The 23,632-nt window shown below is 37.2% G+C and overlaps 2 protein-coding genes across 2 annotated transcripts; one reads left to right on the top strand and one right to left on the bottom strand.

The window, feature by feature from the left end:
- Positions 1-449: 449 nt before the first annotated feature.
- LOC124169025 (protein ERGIC-53) lies at positions 450-20,039 on the bottom strand. The gene is made up of 11 exons (XM_046547490.1): positions 19,823-20,039; positions 19,489-19,545; positions 19,311-19,408; positions 17,427-17,599; positions 17,237-17,336; positions 16,984-17,107; positions 16,503-16,656; positions 12,432-12,649; positions 8,152-8,275; positions 7,137-7,418; positions 450-3,409 (listed from the first exon to the last, which is right to left on the bottom strand). The coding sequence occupies exons 1-11, from the start codon at positions 19,986-19,988 to the stop codon at positions 3,373-3,375; spliced, it is 1,533 nt and encodes a 510-aa protein (XP_046403446.1). The 5' UTR covers positions 19,989-20,039; the 3' UTR covers positions 450-3,372.
- An 84-nt stretch (positions 20,040-20,123) lies between these two features.
- Positions 20,124-23,286, top strand: LOC124169029 (biogenesis of lysosome-related organelles complex 1 subunit 6-like). Its single transcript, XM_046547493.1, has 5 exons — positions 20,124-20,363; positions 20,445-20,561; positions 20,661-20,748; positions 20,832-20,918; positions 22,676-23,286. Exons 1-5 carry the CDS (start codon positions 20,320-20,322, stop codon positions 22,799-22,801), a joined length of 462 nt encoding a protein of 153 aa, XP_046403449.1. The 5' UTR covers positions 20,124-20,319; the 3' UTR covers positions 22,802-23,286.
- Positions 23,287-23,632: the final 346 nt, after the last annotated feature.

The raw sequence follows: 23,632 nt of genomic DNA, 5'->3' as shown, positions 1-23,632 counted from the left end.
CATTTCGAACGCGGAGATTTGATGATTAATTTAGTAAGGGTTGGTGTGTGCTAGAATGTAAATTTTTCTTATTGCTTATAGTGATCAATTTCCAATTTAAAAATGAAAACCACTTCTTGCAAGAGCACATGCCATAACCGTTTGGCCTCACACAAATTACGTGAATCGGCTGCATCATAACACATGATGATTAAATGAAGACAATCATATAAGAACTAGGTGAATGAAAGAACAGCTAAGAAATATACAGACAAAATTACTAAGGATGAAAACAGAAAGAAATATGTTAACATGAAAATATTAGTTGGAGATATGTAAAGGAGAATTGAGAGAAGAGCTGCACCAAACCAATTTCAGGGTTATTGACCTAGGGTGATGAGGATGATGAAATAAGGTTGTATAATCTGAGGAAATAATCAAAAGTCCCTAAAAATAACTGATCAAGGAAATAACATTGATATGTCTCTTCATTGTGTCACAATTTACATGATTTATTGTATGAACCGAAATATACCAATATATTTTACCCTTGTTTTTACTCTCACTTAAAATTTACCTATCCACATGACAGACAGCATTATCATGGAAAATGACATACTGATTTCCTTGGACAATGAGTTTTCTACACTTAATAAATAACATCACACCTGAATTTCCATACTCCTCTCAACAAGAAAAAAACAAAATTCTGGACCAGCAGAGAATTCAGGGTAAGCAATATCTTCATATGGAACCCAGGCAAAATCATCCATTGGTGGAATTTGTCACCTCTATTCAATAATTAAGTCACCCTAACTAATTTAGAGAAAATTACAAAATATAGTCACATTTTGTGACAAATTTGTGCGATCATTTCCAAATTTAGCCAAGCTTGAAAAATATTATACATATATCTGCAGCATACGACATACTTCAACAATTAATGCAAAATAGAGAGGAAGGGGTGATCCAATTAAAAATAATAGTTTTAACTTTTTTCCACTCAAAGCCTCAACATAATTAAAGTTTGAGTTGTAATGGTACACTTAGAAAACCTCTATCAAACAAAATCAAGAATGAAATGTCTTATAAATGTAAATTAACTTATGTCCCAAAATAAAATATATTTAACATTGAACTTCAGTGCAACAGTTATCATGCAAAATCTGAGTACATAAAACACATCATCTATCAAGGGACCCTTCCTCACATAAACTTCACAGCTGCATTATATTAACAAATATTCCAGTTTAAACGTCAAACACATGGCTTCCTTTAGCCCAACACAAGCCATATCCAGTTGCACATTTTCCCATATCATTCTCCTGTGTCTATGAAAAACATTTAAAATGTAGGAAGGATATCATGCGACCATATTACATCATAGAACTTTATACGTGCTATTTTTTTCAAAAGTTAGACAGTTACCATAAGAGACTCTTGAGCCACTCAAAGAGAGGTATTGAATTGATAAATGCTGTATCCTATCAAAAGAGGCAACAATCATCATCTTTGTTCACAAAACAGAAGTTCCTCAACATTCCTCTGGTACTGTAACAATATTTGCCCTTGTACTTTGAACACCCATTAAAGACAAATGTGAACTCATAACAACAGAGAACTAGCCAGGGATGGCTTAAGGAATTAGGGTCAGGCTATACCAAAATATTTTCAGGAGTGTCCAGGCTTATCCAAAAAATTTCAGTGAAAAAATGTTCCTAATGCCTATCAATAAAATTTCAGTAGAATCCTTCATTAAATCCATGATTGCCATAAAACTTTCATTTACAGCTGTAATCTTAAACTTAGTTTTATTGCCATGATGCTACGTGCTTTGGTTTTAGTTAAAATTTCCACGTGGCTTCCAGCCACCCACACCAAACTTGTTACACGTGGATATTAGCTTCAACAAATTCACAAGGAAGGATTTCAACAAGTTTCATAGAGGAAATGTAAAGCTTTTTTCAATAACTGAGTATTTTAGGTGTGCAAGGGAAAAATGGATGCACATTAATGTTTAAGCAAAATTTGACTGCTTCATCCACACAATCCTACTTCGAAAGATTTTATTAAAATAGGTATTCTCAAACATGTGCAACAATACAGATACTCTATCTAACTCACTCCACTGTTAGGTTTAGGATGTTGGGGAAAAAACCTTTCCTAAGCCATCCCTTGCATTCACAACCTCTAATTCGATGAAAGAAATTATTTCATCCAACAATAACTTATACCACAGAAAACATAGATGAAATTAAGCACAAGTGATTGTATCATATTCTTCATGTATCATAGAAAAAATGTGCACTGGAACATGGTACTTGACACAATGAGCGATGCTAAGTTAGGCATAGCACAGATAAAGGATATTTCTAATGAGGAAGACATAAATTTAACATTAACATAAAATTGGAGCTTACGTACATTACAATTTCACAACCAATTATGAAAGAAGCCACAAATAAAGTTTAAAGCATGCCAGGAAAACATAAGAAAACAAGGTCATTTAATTAACTAATCCATAATTGATTTTTTCGGAATGTTTACTGATAACAAATAGATTTTACAAATCATTCCTGGACTTCCATCATTCCACTTAAAATAATGAACAGTGAACAATTGACAATCAATCACTTTTTGAAGAGCAATTCATAAAGAAGTTGGCAAATAATTTACCAGAGGGAAAAATAGGGGAACTAAGTACATAAGGCAGGGAAGGCCAAGATCAACAGAAAAATATTCTTGGTTTGCACATACAGACAATTCACATAAACAAGAAGCAATATTCGATTGTAGATAAAATAAAAAAAACTACTGAAGAAAATTCACCATCCATGACAGCAAAAAATATTTTATCTTGAAAAAATGATTTCCCTTCGTTAAACTTTGAACACATAAAACAATGGGTACACCCACAATAACAAAATGAAGTCATGCACTATATTCAGTTTTTTTCCAACAAGTTTTACATAGATGGACAACATCACACATTTTTTTAACACCAAAACCCACCGATCTGTCCTTCACGGCTAATTGTCATGCGGACGACAAAATGCTGTGAATCCAGCATACTTAAATTATTCAGGTCGTTCAAAATATTACGCACAAATCTCCAATGATGCCCGATCTCACAACCTCCGGCAAAGAGTGACCACTTTCCAGAAACAATTCGAGACCTCAAAAATGAGAAACTCGAGATGCCTTATGGTGATCACCAGCGCAATGAGTCAAAATTGTCACAGTTGCCTTTCGAGAGTGAGAATTCTGTGAGTCAAGGCCCTGATCACCAATGATTCAACACGTTTCCAACACATGATAAGTGGAATTTTTTGCAGTCTTCAAATGCCTTGTAAAAAATTACCTCCAGTCATCATTTCAACTACATTATCCAAATCAGAAGAATTTCTTGGCTTGTGCTTCCTTGCTGTCTCTGTAAGAGAAAAGTTGGTTAATGAGATTAACTCAAGCCTATGTACCATATTCATCTGATTATAGTCCCCCCTTTTTTCCAAAAATGCCTGTGGTAAAAGTAAAGGTAGCACCATATTCAAATGCATTTCTTAAAATTTACCTGAAGCTGAAGCCTCAAAATGAAGGGGGGAATATATTCAGAGGGAGACTATATTCGAAGAAATACGGTATATTGAGGAGAGTTTATAGAGAAAATTGACATTGAATTATCGTCAAAGAGCACTTTATGTGAGACTCCAGTACCCACGCATCAAAGGTAGCATTTATAGACAAAATTAGAATTAAACCTGATGAAATTAACGGGAAAATAAGTGTGGAATTGGATTGATTATGAATAATTGGGAAAATTACTGTGCAACTTTGGAGTGCACAGTGATTTAGTCATTTTATTTGTGTACAATTCATCCATGTTTCGTAAGCTCAAACTGTGAATCACGAAAGAACTCATCTCTGGATGTAAAATAACATGAATACACAAAGGAATTGAGAAGAAATATCCCGAAAAGATTGAATTAACTACTCTCGAGTTTGGGTGTGGGTAAGAAAAATTAAGGCGGCCGACGTTTCCGGTTCCTTCTTGTTACCCATTCTCAAGGCTACTCTTTACTCATTCTCAGTAGCCTTGAGAATAGGTAACGAGACAGAACCCGAGACGTCCGCTGCCTTAATTTTTCATGCCCACACACAAACCCGAGAGAAAGTAATTCATTCTATTAGCCAAAAAAGTGTTAAATCCCGAAAAGATACAAATACAGTAAGGAAACTACTCGACTCAATATCAATTCAATGATGGTTTCTTGATTTATACAATAAAGTACTAGGACATTAAGCAGCTACGGTACGGTTTTATCGATTCCGCATTTTTCCACCGATCTTTGCCAAATTTAGGATTTATGACTTATTTAACATTATAAACAATCTTAGGCATGGAAAAAAGCTGTAGCATAATTATTTAATTGTTATAAATATGGTACATATCTTGATTAGGAAGTGGTTACTTTTACGAGGAGGCAGCCATCTTGTTTGACAAAAGACGATCGGCGAGGCTGTTCAAACTTTGATTGAACTTAAAACGATGGAGTTCAGCAATATAAAATTACTCGTTAAATAGAAGAAAATCAAAGTAATGTAAACACTGAAAGGTAAGCACATTTTACCCACTTCTACCTCCCACCCTACCAACTGGACCAGCTCGAAGGATATTTTTTTCTAGTTGACCCACTCTTACATGTGCCCGGAAAGTGATTTACCCACTTTATCAACTGGACCAGCTCGAAGGATATTTTTTTCTAGTTGACCAGCCCGTACATGTGCCCAGAAAGTGATTTACCCACTTTACCAACTGGACCAGCTCGAAGGATATTTTTTTCTAGTTGACCAGCCCGTACATGTGCCCAGAAAGTGATTTATCAATCGTTTCATCAATGGTTTCCAGAATGACTTTTCGTAGGAGTGGCCTGCACCGGAAGATTTCCCCTCATAATTGCTCATCCCCGCCTGAGTTCCGTCCCACCCCAGCCCCCCTGTTTCACTCCACAGGCCCGTTACCTTGTTCAACACTGATTAAAATATCCAAATTTCCCTCTCATTCCCTGCCACTACCTACTACTATAATTTGTTTTCGATCGTCTTTCCTCAAACAAGATGGCTGCCTCCTCGTAAAAGTAACCACTTCCTAATCAAGATATGTACCATATTTATCACAATTAAATAATTATGCTACAGCTTTTTTCCATGCCTAAGATTGTTTATAATGTTAAATAAGTCATAAATCCTAAATTTGGCGAAGATCGGTGGAAAAATGCGGAATCGATAAAACCGTACCATCCCCCATTAAGCAATTCATAATGATGTTCAAAACCATTTTGAGAAAATACCACCAAAAACTAAACACTGAACATGATAAAGGGGACAAGAATACAGATTTTGCTTGAAATAAATGTATGTATTCTTGCCCCACAAGGTATGCAATGTTGTAGCCGCAGCACCATTGCTGTTCATCTTATTATTAATTTAAAAGGCAAACACAAATTCATAAATATTTCGCATTCATGATTCATTTTACATTTCCATCTTTTTACACTATGATATTCATTTGCATAAAAAGGGATCCCAGATATGGGGATAAAATATAACTGCACAAAATTGAGTCCGCTAATAGAAAAATTGACGAGGCCCAAAAATAATTCAGTCGGTTGCATCCTCTTGGAAATGAAGTTGCTTCCACACCTCATCGGTATAATCTCTCTCTTTGTCCTATGGGCCATGATGAAGTCAAAGGAAAAACTTTTTCTTAAAGCGTGTTACCAAGGTTACATATCCATAAGATATTGTTGATCATCAAATATTCAAAAACTGAAGAAAAGAGGAAGTTAGTCATTTTCATTTCAAAATATTGACTCATTATAAGCTGAGTAAAAGTCTGACAGAAAAAGAACAGGAATATGCGAGAAAAAAATTCCAAAATTTTTACTATCTATTTACATTGCCCAAAACGAAATACCTGTATAAAATTTAATCAATACACAATACCTAAAGCAATGTTGGCCCTACAAAGTGCTCACAAATGTTCTTGATACCTACATCAAATGCCACCACTCAAATACTCACATTGAATCGAAATTGGAAGCTATGACACGGTGGAAGGGTGCCATAAAAGCAATGAAGAGACATCGCTAGTGTCAAGAATCAGGACGATTGGTAAACCTTTGTCCAACCCCTTTCAGAGATGGAACACCAAAGTAACTTTGAGCCAGAAATCCCGAATTTTACCAGGAAAGGAAGGAGAATGGATGCCACAGAAATTTGTGAGATTGAGCCTTGATCTTTGAGTTTCGAGCCAAACTCGATTTTTTTACTTTGATCTTGGCCATTTCGTGTGATGTGAGCAGTGTCACTACCGGCCTATTGTAACGTCATCCACCTACATATCAAATGTGTATTTTGAGTGCTTTTCAAGAGTATAATAATCATATTTTGATACAAGTTGTATAAAAAAGATTTTTTAGATTAATCCATCTTTCGGGTTGAATTTCCATTTTTGTTGAAAAGTCGAGCTTTTCATTTTGATTAAATATTGATTTTTAGGGACATTTTTCCATCACTAAACCCGAGTGATTAACCCCCCCACCCTTTCTCCTAGTTACAATACATACTTTGATCCATTCCCTTATCTACCAACCTCACCTCCTTAAGCCCCCGCTCCCATAGCAACTTCCCAGAGTATATATGAATAAATTTGTCTTCTCTCTGTTTTTCACCTGAAGATGTCGCCAGTCAAAACCAGTCATTCTGTAATAACTATGAAAATCACAAAGTCTCTTCATTCCCAAATAGTCACAGCAAATGACTTACTCTTTCATTAGGCCTGGTCACACGGTACATTAACACGTAAAAGTTAATGAGTGAATTCATGAACCAAATTAGAACAGGTTCTATACAAAGAGGATGGTTACAGGGGCATTTTCCTGTTCATTCATGCATTTAGACATTAACTGGGACAGGTTAATGTACCATTCAACCATGCCTATATAGCCTGTTTCACTAATAATGAAAAAGGCTGACTTTTTACTTTTCTAAAGATTATGCATTTTTCATGCCAGAAAAAATCCTGACAGCTGGGAGTTCTGTCATAGTAAAAAAAAAATTGATAAGTCCGTAATGACAAAGGTGGGAAAAAAATTTACCTGTACATGTAGTATCCAATGAGAATTACGAGCTGGATGCCTAAGAAAATAAGGAAGACTGTTGTGCTGAGGCAGGGCTGTTGAGTCGGGCATCCGCCTTTCTGAGCATTGGCTACCACACTCATATCCCTCTTCAATGAATTCAAGCTGTCCCTGAATTCATTGGAGAGCTGCTGGAAGTCAAACGACCCACCAGCCCCAACTGGTTGCACGTGAGCCACGGGTTTCCCCTGATTTTGCAATATAGAGGCAGTTCTCTGATGCACCTCACCCACAAAAGCCCTGAAAGATATCGTAATACAAAAAAAATGCTATTAGATTAAATTCCTGAGGACATAATTAAACTCAAATAATTTAAAATTCCACGATTATTGAATTTCCCTGCTTACTTTGCTTTCAAATAAAGAAAGACTCATTAGAATAACCCATCAGTAGATGCACCAAATTTACTTATTTGTAATAATAATAATAATAATGTCGCCTTTATTTCACAAGCGAATTTAGGACTAGATAGTCCTCTCTTACAATGAACTTGTTTGACAATCACATACATCCATGCCCTGGATGGTGGTCAATCCACCCAGGCTGGATTCGAACCTGCGACCTCTGGGTTAGCAGTTGGGGACTTTACCCCGGCGCCAACGAGGCCAGCAGTATTTGTACAGTACTTTGGAAGTATATAAATGAAATGTTTTACTGGCAAAGCTAAATAATCAATACATCAATGAATACAGTAATTTTCAAAACACCACAGATAGTCGATATTCGAATTTCATAAAAACCAATTTATCCAACAATAAAGAACAGTTGACTATAGCCTCAGAATAAAGAAATTTGAAGTTTCAAAATATTTCTTTAGCACAAATCGCCATTGAATGTTTCAATTTTATATTATAGGCTGTTTGTATTTCAAAGAAATTCCTCTATTATGCTGGATAGAAGTTACATTTGTAGTATATATCCAGGATTTTTCATATGCCAGGGGACTTAAAATAGAATTTGAAAAATTTCTTACTTCACTTCTCTGATGGTGGCAACCATTTCTCGCTGATTGGCAAGGACAGCATCCACTTCATGGCGTCTTATGGTGTCAACCATTGGTATTTGTCCCCCAGGAGGTGGCGGGTGTCCTCCTTGAACTTAAAGTAAATATAACAATAGGTCAAGCTACAAATGATTTATTTTTATTTATTTTATTTTGTTCCCAAACCACTGAATACAGCTCATATTGGCCATTTAACAACAGGGTATTATTATTATTATTATTAAAATTGTTACAAGTAGGCACAACAAACTTAACAAAATTCAACAAACTTAACAAGTAAATGTACACCGTACACAAACAACCATTCAATGGACAGGGTAAACCTACCCAGGTGGGGCTCGAACCCACGACCTCTTATTTGGCAGGCGAGGACGTTACCCCGCTGCTACCGAAGCCGGCAAATGACGAGGGAAATTAGACAGCCACTCAACTATCAGTTGAAGCTTCAGGGATTTTCCAGGAAACATTCATAATTTTCCAATGTGCTAATATATCACAATGGGCTTTTCCTAACAATTTAGTACTTGGAAACGGATATGTACTTGTATTGGAGTAATTTTAGATTTCATTGGTCTGAAGAAGAGGGATCGAGCACATCAAATTTTTTTTTTAATTAGGAAAAACACAAAATAGTTACATGAAGACTGCATTTGAAAGTGACAAAAAATTGTTTATTTTCATTGTCATTTGTGATGTTTCCTCTCAAACCTATAATCTATTCGCTTTATGTTTGCGGGTGAGCTTTTGAGAGAGGAGTAATACCGAGAGAGAGAGGAGGAGTGAACTAATGTTGCCAAAGATATATAGCCACCCTAGTTTGTCTCTGAAAACGTGTAGTGACACGGTAATGGAAGATTTCCATTTCTAAAAAATATGCATAAATGTGTTGTTGTGTGTCGTCTCGGAATAGCCTGCTTGGTCAAACTATGCCTCAGGATTTGTACCTTCCACTTTTGAAAACGACTAAACCTTTCTTTTACTATACCTCTTTGCCGAAAACACCCTTGTTTCGCCTTCCCTATATAATGGTACGGTGGAGATGTTAGTGTCACTCACTTACTTGACTCAGTTACTCATATTTAGTCCCAGGTCACTTGTCCTTAGTCAGAAGTCAGTCACAATGTAACCGTCAGCAGGAATCGAAGTGCGGCCCGTGCGACCTAAGTGCCTCGCTATCCACCCGTGCCATCACTGGCTGCTCCTCTCCTTCCCAAGACATTGGTAATATCCTAAATTTTGGCTATTCTAGATGCACAAGTTCATCATTACTTTATGAATTTTCACTGAACTGATTTGGCAATTAGGATTTTACATGGAAATAAACTTCAGGTGAAAAACTATTCAATAGTTGAGTGTGATTATTCACTTCCTGGGACCAAGGGCAAGAACCCACACATTTAAAATGTGCGACCCACAACTTCACGTTCTGGGCCGTACTACTGAAAACGCATGAGTCATGGGTAGCCACAGATATTTTGGCCCCAGCGACGAGACAATATCCCTACTCATTTGGAAGGTATTGAGGAAGCAAATGACATTGTCAGCTACTACGCTGAATGAGGTACCACTGGTGAAAGGCATACATACTTAAAGACATTAACCCTTTTGCTGCTTCAATAGATTTTTCATTGGTTCCATTATTTTGCCTATTATCCAGAAAAAAATGAATTGAATCATTCATTTGACGTCGCTGAATGTCGCCGCACGAATGGACGTAGTTCCGCTAGAATTTCGAGCAGATGACAGCACCTACGACCGAAGGGAGGGTTTTTCGAAAACGTAGATATTTACCCGCATGTCGTGTTGAAAGGAAAAGTTTTTTGAAAGTCGTGGAATATCCCCGCATGTCGCAGGCAATAACCATAATGTTTTTTGCGGGTATTCCCGCTTGTAGCAGCGAAAGGGTTAAAGGAGAACGCGTGAGGTCTGGCAACACTGCTCCACGAGCAGATTCACGACGTTCACTTGACGGAGGTCTGAGAGTGACTGACTGAGGCCACGCCTACTGTTTGCTGATTGGCCAAGGAAAAGTCACATGTCCAGAAACTTTCCCTCCCCTCATCTCCACATGCTTCAGCCACACCAGCTCACCAGTGGCGCCGACTCCATGGGGCCTGAGGGGGCCCGAGCCCCCTCAAAGATTCATTTGGGGGGGCGGAGCCCCCTCAATAATTCAAGAAAATAATTAAGTTATATAATGCTTTGTGAAATCACAAAAATATATTGGTAATTTTTATTTCCCATGTTTCACGATAGTTACCTTTTAAAATAAATTCAACGATGTGTTAAAACAAATAATTATAAGGCTAAGCAGGTTAACTGAATCAAGAGGTGTGAATCATGATAGTATTTCGTTGCTGCGACACACTTTGAATTTAACCTCTTCCCGGGGCAAGACCTCCGATATGGGCCCCCCCAATATTTTTTATAAGTCGGCGCCCCTGCAGCTCACCCGCAAAGACAAAATGAACAGAGTATAGGAGGTATTCAAATTTCCTCAGATTTCGGAGGTGAAATCATGTTTTTCAATTTTTCATTACAAGCTTTTTCAAGCTTCCAAAACAATACTAGCACAGCAGAAGGCTTAATAGCATAGCTTAGCAGCCTTCCTAAAATAACACAGCCATTTAATTCGATCATAAAACAATTTTTTATCAAATTAACATACCATTTGAGGTAATTTATTTTTGAAACTCAAATGTCAATGCACATTTAATTCTCAATTTAATATACACCCAAAACTAATTTTAAAAGGCCTCAATCATAAAACTTTTCACCAGCTTTGCAACTTCTGCGTTCAATTGGTTAGATTGTGAGCTTCCAAAATTATCTACCATAATCGTGATGTTTGGCTTGAATTTCAAACACTTTCTACGCTCACACACAACTGATCATTTAAAATAGTAACTCAACATGAAAGGAAGGAAAGCCTCTTTCAGTATTTTGGTTTTAATGCAATAATGCATTGAATGTAATATACTACATCAACATTGAAGCTCTTCAAGAGAATAAACTATGAATGGTAAACATCCACACAATTTTATTTAAATACCAAATTAAATTTGTATTTAAATTAAATACAATTGTGTGGATGTTTACCATTCATAGTTTATTCTCAAGGAGATCAAACATTTCCACAAGGTATCACCGGGCACTGTCAGGGTTGCCACTCTAACTACATTATAAAATTCACGTTTTTTTTCAGGTTTTCACGGTCTAAATATCATCAAATTCACGGTTTGTAGATTGGGCATTTTAGGCAGAAATATTGATTGCGTAACAATCATCGGCCGCACGTAAACTAAAAATGTAACAAACGCAACGAATGCCTTGAATGCAAACGCAGCAATGACAGTGCTATCTCTCATGACGTCACCTATCGTTAGCAAAATTCATGTCCGGCTAAAAGGATGTGAGTGGGAAAACGGAGAGAGCAGGGTGGCAGGGAAGTGAAGAAGAGCCTGATTTTTTGCCAGGATTAACGTCTTCCAATCGCAGGCTTAAGGTCAATGTGCTGTCATGGCACACGGACCAATTAATAGTTGCGCTTTCGAGTGCACGTGTGCAGGTAAATGTGTGGACATTGCCTGCACGTGAATGACCTTGAAACATGATAGCAATATCGTTTTTTTTTTTAAACCCGTCTATCGTTTTCTACAATCAAGTTTGAGAGATTTTTAGGTTTTATGATGAAATTCACGGCTATTTCCAGGTTTTTTCACGGTAGACGAAATTCACGGCTAATTCACAGTTTTAAGGTTTTCACGGTTGAGTGGGAACCCTGACTGTTAATTATATTGAAGCTCTTCTTCGAAACATTTCATCATTCTGTTGCCAAATTAATTCCTCCACCATTACTTGAAACAAAATGATTCTCTAAGCAATGCTTAAAACTATGAAGATGGTCAGTTATATGTAGATCATTATTTACCCATAAATTTGAGGCATATAATTCAGTACAATGCAGCCCTAAGAAATATGTTTGGGACAACAGTTCATGGATTCGTGTATGAGCGCAATGGTAATAGGTAGGTGTATTCTGGTTCATTTGTACATGCCGAGGACATTATTTAGTTAGTACATTGTAAATATACGCAATAAATTGGTATGCATGGATTGGAATTTGACCATTGTTCCAACACATTTAAGGGTCGCTTTCTACAACATGGCTTAAGCAACTTCCAATAAAATTCAATCAAAAAATGTTTAAAATGATAGACCATTCTCAACAGAAGTCGATAAATTATTACCTGGTTGCATTGCCTGCCCTGAAGAGAGTAGGCTTAGAGTCCTCTCCTGACGTCCTACAACTTCATCCAATTTCCTGTTCAAATCCCTCATCACGTCAAACATTTTACTCTGGCCAGCAAAAATCTGGCTCAATTCTCTCTGCTGATCAGTCTCAAACCATTCATCAAATTCTTGGCTGTCTTTTCTGTGCACTTCATCTGGGTGCTCCTGCTTGTACCTGAAAGAAAGAACAATAGAAGTCATTGATACATAGTACACTTGCATCCAAAAGTATTGCAATCAATTGGACTCGTAATTTCACTGCCGCTCAAATATGGAATTTACATCTTCTAGTCTTGCAATAAGGAAAATTTGAACAACAATCTTTTTTGCCTCAACATTGTATTTACTGTGTCATTCAACACATTCAGCACGGAGCACGTCAATTGGCGTGCTCTGCCGGTTGGGCCGGGAGCCTTTCTCCGCCTCCGTACGTGACTATTATCCACTTCCGAGTCTTCTGATTGTATGCATGGCCTTGAGCAAGCTTCCCTCTTTCGAACCGTGTGGGCCGTTTGTAAATAGCAGTATTTGAACAGAAGTTATGGCGTGAAAATCTCTATTTTTCTTTCTTATTTTATTGGCCGAATCTGATGACTTCCATAAAAATCTGGCCCGCAATGAATGTGTAACCACAGCCCCCCACCCCACATGCTCTCCCTCCAACACCTCTCCCCCTTCCACTAGGTCACCAGCCAGATGTGCGACTTTTTCAGTGGAAGAGGGAAGGACCCACGTTTCAAAAATGGTCGAGGTATCCGGGAGCCTTAGTTTAGTTTGGGAGCTTAGTTTAATAGTTGACCAGCCAAAGCAGGTGTATGACGGCAACACAGCTCGAGGACTCTGAACTTTCCGCCAATATAACAGGCCTCAATTTGGAGCTTCTTCAGAGATTTCATACTGTTTTACAAGTTCTGTCTTCTGGCTATTGAATGAATATAGATATCAGCGAAGAGTATTCCATCTGAACAGCACGGCTATTGGGAATTGGTTTAAGTATTTGTAAAATTGTGCAGCTCATGTTGGATCATAAATTCAGGTATCAGAACCTACTGCGCTTTAATTTGTTGATCTACTAATCCATTGAAGTATTCTTTCAAACTATTTACAATGCACTTCATTGATGGAACATAACAATGTAGGCCCAGGTTCTTAGTCCTAACCAGCAAGTCCTCAGTTCATCGAGTGACCCCTATCCTCATAAATTTGTATATTCATAGTTGCATTGAAGGGGAATGTTGTCCTATAATTTACTCCTAGGTAACTGGATTCCTGGGTTAGACATCCTCCACTTCCACAACTACCCTCCTCTTCCGTTTGACCTTAACTGGTAGCAAAGTAAACATGCTTGTACAGCAATATCTCCGGTTCCCTTGGGATGTATTCAACTGCATACAATTTGGTTGCAATAATTGTGCATTTGGGACATAGAAATACATTTAAGATCATAGACAACATTTCCTTAATTTTACAATATGTTATCCATCGAAGTAAACTTTAAAAATTAATTTTACGAAGGCAATTGTTGAGGAAATTATAACCGCAGTGTATCCTTGCATTAAAATATGATAATCCTGCTGTTTGTGCATTCTGATTCATTTTTTGTAAAAATCGTGGAAGACATTGACAGAAGTTGAAACTCATACACAGATACTCCACAGTTTGACAATTTAGTAAAAGTTATGAAAAGTAAATTAAATGAATTTGGGATTGAATTTTTTAATCCAATTATCATTAGAGAAGGAACAGTTTTGAAAAGGAAATAACTTCAACTTAGCCTTATTATTTTTTCTAAATGTTCACCTGAACCTATTGTGTCAATTCATCACCTAACATGTGTCAGAAAAAATATTTGATTGCTTCAAGACAAGATTTGATACTATGTTTCTTAGATTAACAGCTAGCTAATTACGTCAATAAGGTTACCTTATAATATTATGAAAAAGATCAAATGTTTTCAATAGATCATGTATTTATTTCATTTACATTTAAGGCCTGAAATGGTTTCAAAGTGGCATGACCAGAGTCTGAATGGGTGTTCCGATCACCCATCTCAGTTTATGGTTGATTTACTCTAGGCTTAATTTGACGCAGCTTCTCTTTCTGCAGTTACATCTTAAATTTTCCCACTTCATTTTCCCAATGTGCTTGTAGCTGTAGCATCTTCGCCTGAAGCTGTGCACGTTCCTCCTCCCACGCAATCTGCCTTAGGAGCAGCTTCCTCTTTAAAATCATTTCTTGATCAATCATTTTCTTCTTCTCTTCCTCAAACTCCAGCTCCTTCTTTAACAGCTTCATCTGGAGCTGGTGCATATCTCTTTCAAACTCACATGGCGATGCGGAGGGACAGTCACGACTAGTGTTGGGAATGGATGCGCAAGAGGTGAGTAAGAAGTTGCCATTTTCATTTACATAGCTCACTACAGAGGCCACGATTTATCCTTGGTGGCCGTGAAAAAAGAGCATTGAATACTGTGATGAATCATTCACGCTGAGGATGACATGATTCCTGAATCACTCCCCCAAAATGCAGTTCAATTGGCAAGGATACCCAACCACCAGCAAATAATATCATCGACCTATATATACCAATATGTTTCATTCCTTAAAAGTTGATTTGCCGAAATTAAAAACTTTGTACTCAAAATTTTCCATTAAAATTCAGCTGGTAACGGAGAAAGGGGACAACCCATTTCCACTTTCCGCCGGGTGATAAAAACCACCATTAAACACAAAATAGTTTTGGTTGGAGCATGCTAACATAAGGGTCAGAATTTCCTCCAATAGGAGGTCATTAATATGAGATTCATGAAGTAAACGACTAGTCGATTCAATAGGGTGGTTTCCTATTATTTTTTTATTGCCTAAATCGAAAGATTATTACTCCTGGATTACGTAGTTCACTCTTTTAGATTTTTAAATGACGATATCTATTTTTCGCTATTATATGAAAAGCGAAAATTTTCAAGCCCGCGAAAATGCTACGGCTAAGTAGGAATGATGGGAAAAGTCCGTGTGACGTATTTCTGGTTCCCGCTGCCGCCCTGTGAGGTGACCGTGAGGCGAGGCTTGAGCGCTGATACGACGCAGGCTGCTAGCAGGTAGCAGAGTACCCTGCTAGCAGGTAGTGCTTGGCTTAAATATGGATTATTACTACCTTATCAAACGAAGGAAACTTTCCGACCTTAGACAGTTTTAATAGGTGATTATTAAGAGATGTTTCCCTGAGCTCTGTGCCTCATGCATGCATTGGTAATCTCAGACGATGTAAAACTCCTATCCTCTCATGTAGAAACTAGGTCCCTGTGACGTCACGTGGAATGGAATCGCATGGACGTCAATCTAGCCTTTTTCAAATGAGGTTAAAATTGACCACTGCCGTTCGTCTAAACTGAATTTCTAAAACCAAATAATTTGTATATAATGAATACACTAATGATGGGTAAGGAATTGCAATCAATGCATTTCGTTTTCTTTGATGAAAGAAACTACCCTATCCTTGACAAAACTCCTAGTTCCAGTCCTGACTTTAGGTGACTGAGCAGCAGGGCACAGTTATTGTCAGCTAACTCCAGGCTTGAGTGCATACAACCAATTCCACTATCAGCCAAGTAAAAGTTGGCATGGTTGGGAGGCATTTGGCAGGGCCCTACCCTAATATCGCCTAGACATAAGCCATAATCCATAAAAATGAACTTGATTCTAATGAACTTAGCAATTTATGTGGTTTACATCCAGTGTGGAATAGCATTTCAGCTCCCTTAGGATATACATCTCATTGTAGACCAGGCATAAGGCAAGATGCTTAGCTAAACTAGCCATTCTCATGACTTTGGACAAAGAAATGGGTGCACCACAGTAGAGTAATCAGAAAACTGTGATCGAATCGTCGAGTATAGTCATATTTGCCCAGCCACCTGAGGGATCATACCTAACTTTTTGCAGCTCCATAGTGTGCTCCTGCTGGGTTGAGATTTAAGTTATACAAATTTACAACTAATCAAACTAAGACAGATGCTTTGGCTACTTACTTTTCTTTCTGAAGCTCAAGCTTCTTTTGATAATCTTGGTACTCCTGTGTTAGTTTCCGCTGTTCATCTTCCTCCCCTGATTGTGGAGGTGACTGTGCCATTTCCTCTTTCGAATGCAAACTGTACGTCAAGAACTTCAAAACATCATGATCATCTGGAAGAAAATATAGAGCATAGAACAATGGTCAACATATATTCAAAAGAAATTAAGGCAAGCAAAATATACAGTACATGCATGCTAATTTTGAAGATTTATTAGAAGATCTACTCAAGGTAATTAGAACAGAAGTGTTTTTAGACATTGCTCAAACACTAATGAAACATTTGTCAAACTAGACTGTAACGACACATCTCATGCCAAAAAATTTCACATCCACATCCTGAGGTTTTACATGAAATAGTTAGGACATAATGCGATTTTTCAATGTAAAATGGATGAAGGATTATGCAATGCAAATTAAAAAAAAAAGATAATACTAACCAGCCAATCCACCTGTTGCAGCTGTCACTCCGAAGAACCCATTTTTTGGTAGGAAGACATTTTCAGAACGGAAACAGACCTCAAAGTCTTGTTCATTGTTAGTCATCCCATTGTGGAAAAGGACCTAATAAAAAGAATTAACAAGTACATTTTTAAGGCAATAAACTTGCTTAGTCCATATGCTGACAATTTTAGTCACAGCCGTGTGCTACCCCTTTAAGGCCACACTATGCTCGTTCTCAATTATACTCACCATTAAGGTATTGTGATAGTACTCAATTTTGGCTCTTGTAGGGAATGGTTTGTTTCGGAAGTCTCTAAGACAGCCAGCAAGTAATTGTGTGGATCCATCACTGCAATATGACAAGGACAGAGTCAACATCACAGTAGAAATTATGACGATCATATTGTGAAGTAGAATAAATAATTCTCATTTCACTTACTTCTGATGATCAAACTCCCTAGTTCCGTCATTTAAAATTGCACTAATATGGGGATTATTGTGCTTGTTATCATTATCAAAAGAGTCGAAGAATATTCCCAAGCCAACCCATTTGTCTGAACTTCCAAAAACTTTTCCGTCGTAGTTACCTTTATCAGCTGTATACCAAAAGGCCTAAAAGATGAAATAGAATTTACCTGTGAGGAATCAATAAATACCACAAACACAAAAGAAAAATATATGCAACTGTTTTAAAGATTGGAAATTGAATAATTTATAAAATATTTAAACATTACAATAACAACTGTATTATAATATGTACTTTGTTTTCACAAGGTGAAATAACAAAAATTATCACGGGCAAATACATGGTACAACAGGTATGATATTTCACAGATTAGGCTACTAAAACACTGGTTTCAAGAATACCAGGTGTATAGTATTTTCATGTTAATTACTCTAGAGTATAAGAATCCCGTAAGAAAATATTATGGAACCTAGGAAACGTGAAACAACTACAAACAATACCTTACAGCAAATTAACTACCATGCAAGGTGATAAGTATATGAATTGAAAATAAAAATCTCATGGCAACCACTAACAAATTCGATTTGAGACCATCTTCATACTTCTCCCAAATGTTACCAATATCTCTCCCAGGACTAAAATGCTTATCTTTCTTGTCACTTGAGGTTAGCCAGTTACACCATCAAGCCATCTTCCCAGAGCAAACTTCAGGATGGGTTCAACCAAACAAGAATTAAAGTCACTTGTTTCATGCAGTGCTTTGAAATTTGTTGTCACCTAATAGCGACAGGATAGGGTTTCTTTCACTCACCGTGGCTTAGAAAGCAGGACCTTCATCGCATGTGTGCCACAGAGAAGACCTGTGATGGCAACACCTTATTCAGTAAAACCTATACTGAGATTTGTTCTGAGAAGATGGCTTGGTGGTGTAACTGGTTAACAAACTTGTAAGCCAAATATTTTTTTCACAGCTAACTTCATCCTTGTGTATAAAAATTACAACTAAAGCTACACAGATAAAACTATGACAAATGATACTAAGAGCTAAAAGTGAATTATTCTCATCAATATGTGATAGCTCTATACTGTAACTGTGTAAAATATGACACATGTCTGTGTGTAACTGTGTAAAACGTGACACCTGTATGTGCATGTGAAGTCAACGCACTCCTTACAAGGGGCTACAAGTTAGTACCTCTGGAAACTTGATGCATTAAAAAATGAACGAATTACACATATTTTACAGAATATTTATTTTCACTAGTCAAAGCCCCACCCACTGCATTCTTGCTGGTTAAAAAGAATTTATTTCGATGAAAGACTTTGCTCCTCCATCCCCACTAATTTTGGGCCCCACTCAAAGTGCTTGTGACATTTGAAATGCTCAACATGAAGAATACCCAGTTCTACTCCAACCTTGTGTTCCACTGATGAACATTTTTGAAATTAAATCAACCATTTTCAACATGAAGAAATGATCCAAAAGTTCAACCCATAAAAATCTAACCACCTTTGGAGAATAATTTACCATTTTATTCTTCTCTTCCCAGTTAAGAGATTTAGAACATAAATTAGAACTGAACTGATAAGCAAAGAGTAAATAAAAGGAAGCACAAAGAAACTGTCCCGCTCATTAATTTATCAGAAGACACTGACAGAATAAAGAGCAGGGGGCAGAATTTTAAGTAAAGATCATGAGCGGTTATACTTCTCCTTGATCTCGTCGAGAAAAAGAGAAGATTTTAAAATTCTTAATAAATTAAATGAGTAAGGGTAAATGGGGATTAAAATTACCACTAAAACGGTAAACCTCCACTAAGGAGCTGAATGTTTAGCCAAATATATGAATTTTCTTACCAAGCCATCTGCACCGATTCTCCCTCGTCCGGTGACTCTGAACACAAGCTCAACCTCCCACCAATCGAAGTTTGTAGTGCTCTTTGTCCATATTCCACCTAAAATTCAAGAAAACGCTGTAATCATTTGATTCCAAAACCAGCTGTGACACATTGACACACCGCAATTCCTAAGTTACCTTTTTGACTCCTTAAAGACGGTGCAACTCTCACATTCTCCTCACTAGCGATGGCATCTGTTCACAAAAATGAGGGTACAAATTAATTTTGGCACAAAATTATTTAAACTATACGTACACAGCCAAGGCAGCGACACCGGGGGGTCATTGTGACACAAAACAGATATTGATCAGCAAAGTTGAATTCAACCGGTAAAATGAATGAGATACATTTCCTCTCGGTATATCAGAACACTCAAAGCACCCAGATAAGACAATTAGTTCCTTAGCTGTTTATGACATTTGATCAGATTTTGCCACCTGGCAGTGCAGGCCAGCATCACCAATAACTCACTTCCTCCATACTCCCAGAACGGAACGGTAGCATCTCTCTGGGCAAGGTAAGGTGGCTTGAAACTGTACTTATATTCAAATCTTTTGTGAGGAATATCACCCACAATTGAATGAATTGCTTGAAAAGCGAGTACGAGGAACGTTAGCCACCTCACTTCCGCCGCCATTTTCACAGAATACCGACAACCTGTACTGCCAGGCGCTGGGCGCAACACTACAACAAGCAACACTTGAATAAACGAAAGCGCCGATTGCGTGTTTTCTTCTGATACGCTGTCTTCAAATAATTTTGAACCATGTGATCCAAATCGTAGGTCTTTTGTTAGTTGTTTTCATTTTGAGAGTTGTATCTGTTTCGTAACATGGACTATATGTTGTGTTGTGATTGCTTGATATGGTAGTAGGCTTCAATTAGATGTGAAATGTAAAACGTTCTGCTTGAAAGCCAAATGTTTATACATTTTTTTGTGAGTTTTGGAAACTACTGCAGGTTTTACTATGACGGATGCTTTGCCTTTGAGTGGTGCTGATGTTCAAAACAGGTAAGTTTATGGGAAAGCCACTGTCAAAGTCTGTTTTAATTTTCAATTACAAATTACTGATTACAAATATCGTACTTGCAGCGAATCATCGGAATGCCCCTTCACCTCGGAGCACACGACAGAAAAATTAACTGTAGGACTATTATCCCACTACCAGCCAGATTTAACGAGAGTGAAGAGCAAATTGGATGAATTAACGTAAGCCTATGGTCGCTGAGTATATTTTTCTTTTCCTATTTCTGATCAATGGGTTAATTCCAGCTGTCCAGAAAATCAGAGTGAGTCTTTTCGTTGCAGAAAGAAACAAGTAAGCTTGATAGAGAAGTTGGCTGTAGAGAATAACAGGTTGACAGCATGCCAAGAAACGTATAATGTGCAAGATGTGGTAAGGATAGTTTGTTGGAATACATGGATGCACTTTTTACTTTTTTCCGATGTTTAACTGAATATTTTGTTTTCCTTATGTAGTTCACAAAATTGAAACTCTACCAAAACAAGTTAATCCTAATCAAGAAGGAAATGTCGCACATCCATGAAAGAACTGCTAAAGTTAAGGTAAATACTTACATTTGAGATGTGTGAGTGAATCAAATTTCTATAATTGATAGTGTATTTTATTGCTGGTGTGTGATTTCACATAACCTACCCCATAATAATGTTTCCCTTTGCTCATACGCTCAGCCTTCTTCTTGCGTCATTCTTTGCCATTCGAGAAATGTTTGGGTGTTCATTCCTTTATGCTAATTTATCATGGTATTAAATGGTATTTCCTGGATTTTGCTTTTCGTAGGTAGGGTAGGTAGTAAGTTAGTGCCAAAGGTATGTATTAAACTGAATAAGATTTTAAGTGATCTGAGACTGAAGAGAGGTAGATTAGGATTTTACGAATAGGAACTGGTTGTCAAAAATAGTGGAACGAAGGATTAATATGGAATACAGTTACCCCTTTTTATTATGTAAGAATATAGAATATCGGAGATTGATGTTACTTTGAGCTATTCCTAGTTAATGGGTTATTTCCAGCTATCCAGAAATTGTTTTCCTGAGTATTTACTCTGATGATCCTATAATTAAGCTTTTAAGAAAGGAAATTTGCCTGTTTACAAAACATGTGCATTTTTGTGACACCATCGTATAATTTGTTGTCAAGGCTCAATGCAGTCAGCCCTGACTAAAAAATTGCATGAAATGATATTTTAACGATCCCTACTACCTCAAAGTGTATTTGTGAGGTTCTCTTTGTATTAAAATATGATGCCCAGGTGCTACCCCATGCTATAACTCAATAGGCGTGGGGCAGAGGGTGATGGAAGATCAACAGTTGATCGTGATGAGATTTATGTGTGCATTGTTAGTGTATTGATTATGGTGTAATCAATACCGCAAATACCCAAATGCAAGGTGGCCCAAGAAAGGAAATCTTCTACCTACCCTGGATGTGTGAAATTCACATGTCTATGTTTTTGTTTAGGGTGAGCTTCACCCTCACTTAACCATACCAAGCTGCAACTCAACTTGATGGATGTTTGTTAATGTAGGAACTAACGCTTAGTTTGGTGAGATCCGTTTCGTTATGCTGGAATGAAATTTAGGATTATGATAAGTCCATGTTCTTTGATTTATCAATAAACTAAAAAAGACTTATTGCAAATGGGAACAATGATTTTCATTACTGAGAAAGTGTTTTCCTGAACAATGAGTTGGCAGGAAAGGTAAAGGAAGTCAGTGAAATTATATTATGATCTTGTGCAGTAAGGAGATTAAAATTGACGTTGACATGTGGAGCACTGTGTGTTAGCGGCGAGGTGGGTGTTTTGTTGCATACCACGTTGGGCAGTTAGTGCTGAATTGGCACTGCTTGACTTCTTTCTGTGCTACTACTACTGCTGCTTGACATTTTTATACTAGTGCCTGTATGTACTTTGCTCCATGAGAATACATATTCCTATAATTGTTTTATAGTCTTTGTGGACCATAGTGCAATTTCTTGGGTGGCAATAGTGGTTTTATGCCTGTCTGCCTATTTATGCCTATTAATTATGTATGTCTGCTATGCCACTGATATATATGGTTTGTATGAAGAGGTTTTTTTTAGTTTTTATTTCTCTGCGATTCACCCTCATCATATCTCCATTGTGTGAACTAAAGTATAAAATAGTTTGTAATTTTTTGTGCTAATGTCAGTGAACATTAAAAAATTCGGACTGGAAATCGGGACAAAGTGAGAGAAATTGAAACTTGAAATTTGGTATGAACCCTGTCTGCTGTGAAAGGGTTGAAATAAAACATTTTTTTTCATTGGGAATTTACAGAAGCGGGCTTTGAAGCTGCAGCAGGTATGCCAGAAAGAGGCCCTGATGAGGGAGCAGAGGAAGGAGGAGCAATTGCAAAGGGAACAAATGTTAATTGCAAAGCCCGGACCTTCCAGGAGAAGCTAACCGTCCTCTTCTTTATTGTGTTGTCATTGTGTGTTAGGCCCGTGTTTGTTAGGAATGCTTGTGTGTGTTGGTATGTTATCATGAAGTCAGTATGTTTTTATGAAGTGGGGTGAGTCTGTAGAGAGTTTTTTTTTATGTCTCCATCATTCATCTTCGTCCTATTTCTGTTGAGTATAAAATGGTTTGTTAAATGTCTTTATATGATTCATTGAAAGTGTTTGAGTCCATTGTTCATTAATGAATTTTTTGCTGCTTTGGTAAGTGGGATATGGTGAGGAATGTTAACAATTAAAACTTGACTGATACCATGAACAGTTTTGGGGGCCATATTTTGGTTGAGGAAGTACTGCAATGAGATAGCTTTTGTAAGTGTCACTGTTGCCATCCATGGCACAAAAATGCCTTTGTTATTGGATGTAGAAATTGCAGAGGTTATTCAGTGAAGACCCCTACTCTTCTTTTGAAGTTTATGTTTAAAACTGTGGCACCATTCCTTGAGAATATTCCTATAATTGTTTTATAGCCTGTGTGTGGACCATAGTGCAATTTCTTAGGGTGGTAATAGTGGTTTTATGCCTCTTTTTACCTTTGTGGCCATGATTCATTTTTGCTAAAGGGTACACTCAATAATTGGTAAGGCTTTTGCTAAAATTGTCAAAGTTTACATTGAAAGAATTGGAAGGAAATATGTTTACTGGGTTTTGTAAGCCTTTTTCGATGAGCAGATAGAAGGTTTTGATTAATATAATAATATAATAATAATAATAATATATTTATTAACTCCGTCGGGATACAATTATCCATGGGTTTCGTCAAGATACAGAGAGACAT

This window comes from Ischnura elegans, chromosome 12 (assembly GCF_921293095.1).
Source record: "Ischnura elegans chromosome 12, ioIscEleg1.1, whole genome shotgun sequence".
Lineage (NCBI taxonomy): Eukaryota > Metazoa > Arthropoda > Insecta > Odonata > Coenagrionidae > Ischnura > Ischnura elegans.
This window is presented reverse-complemented; position numbering and strand designations above follow the sequence as displayed.

What these genes read in the sequence shown, in the direction of transcription:
- LOC124169025 (XM_046547490.1), bottom strand. Translation starts at nt 19,988, where the DNA reads ATGGCGGCGGAAGTGAGGTGGCTAACGTTCCTCGTACTCGCTTTTCAA. An exon ending in TGCAACAGGTGGATTGGCTG is followed by an intron (nt 16,657 to 16,983) that starts GTTAGTATTATC and finishes ATTTTCTTCCAG; the next exon opens with ATGATCATGATGTTTTGAAG. An exon ending in ATTGGATACTACATGTACAG is followed by an intron (nt 3,410 to 7,136) that starts GTAAATTTTTTT and finishes TTTCTCTTACAG; the next exon opens with AGACAGCAAGGAAGCACAAG.
- LOC124169029 (XM_046547493.1), top strand. Translation starts at nt 20,320, where the DNA reads ATGACGGATGCTTTGCCTTTGAGTGGTGCTGATGTTCAAAACAG. An exon ending in AGCAAATTGGATGAATTAAC is followed by an intron (nt 20,562 to 20,660) that starts GTAAGCCTATGG and finishes TTTTCGTTGCAG; the next exon opens with AAAGAAACAAGTAAGCTTGA. An exon ending in CGTATAATGTGCAAGATGTG is followed by an intron (nt 20,749 to 20,831) that starts GTAAGGATAGTT and finishes TTCCTTATGTAG; the next exon opens with TTCACAAAATTGAAACTCTA.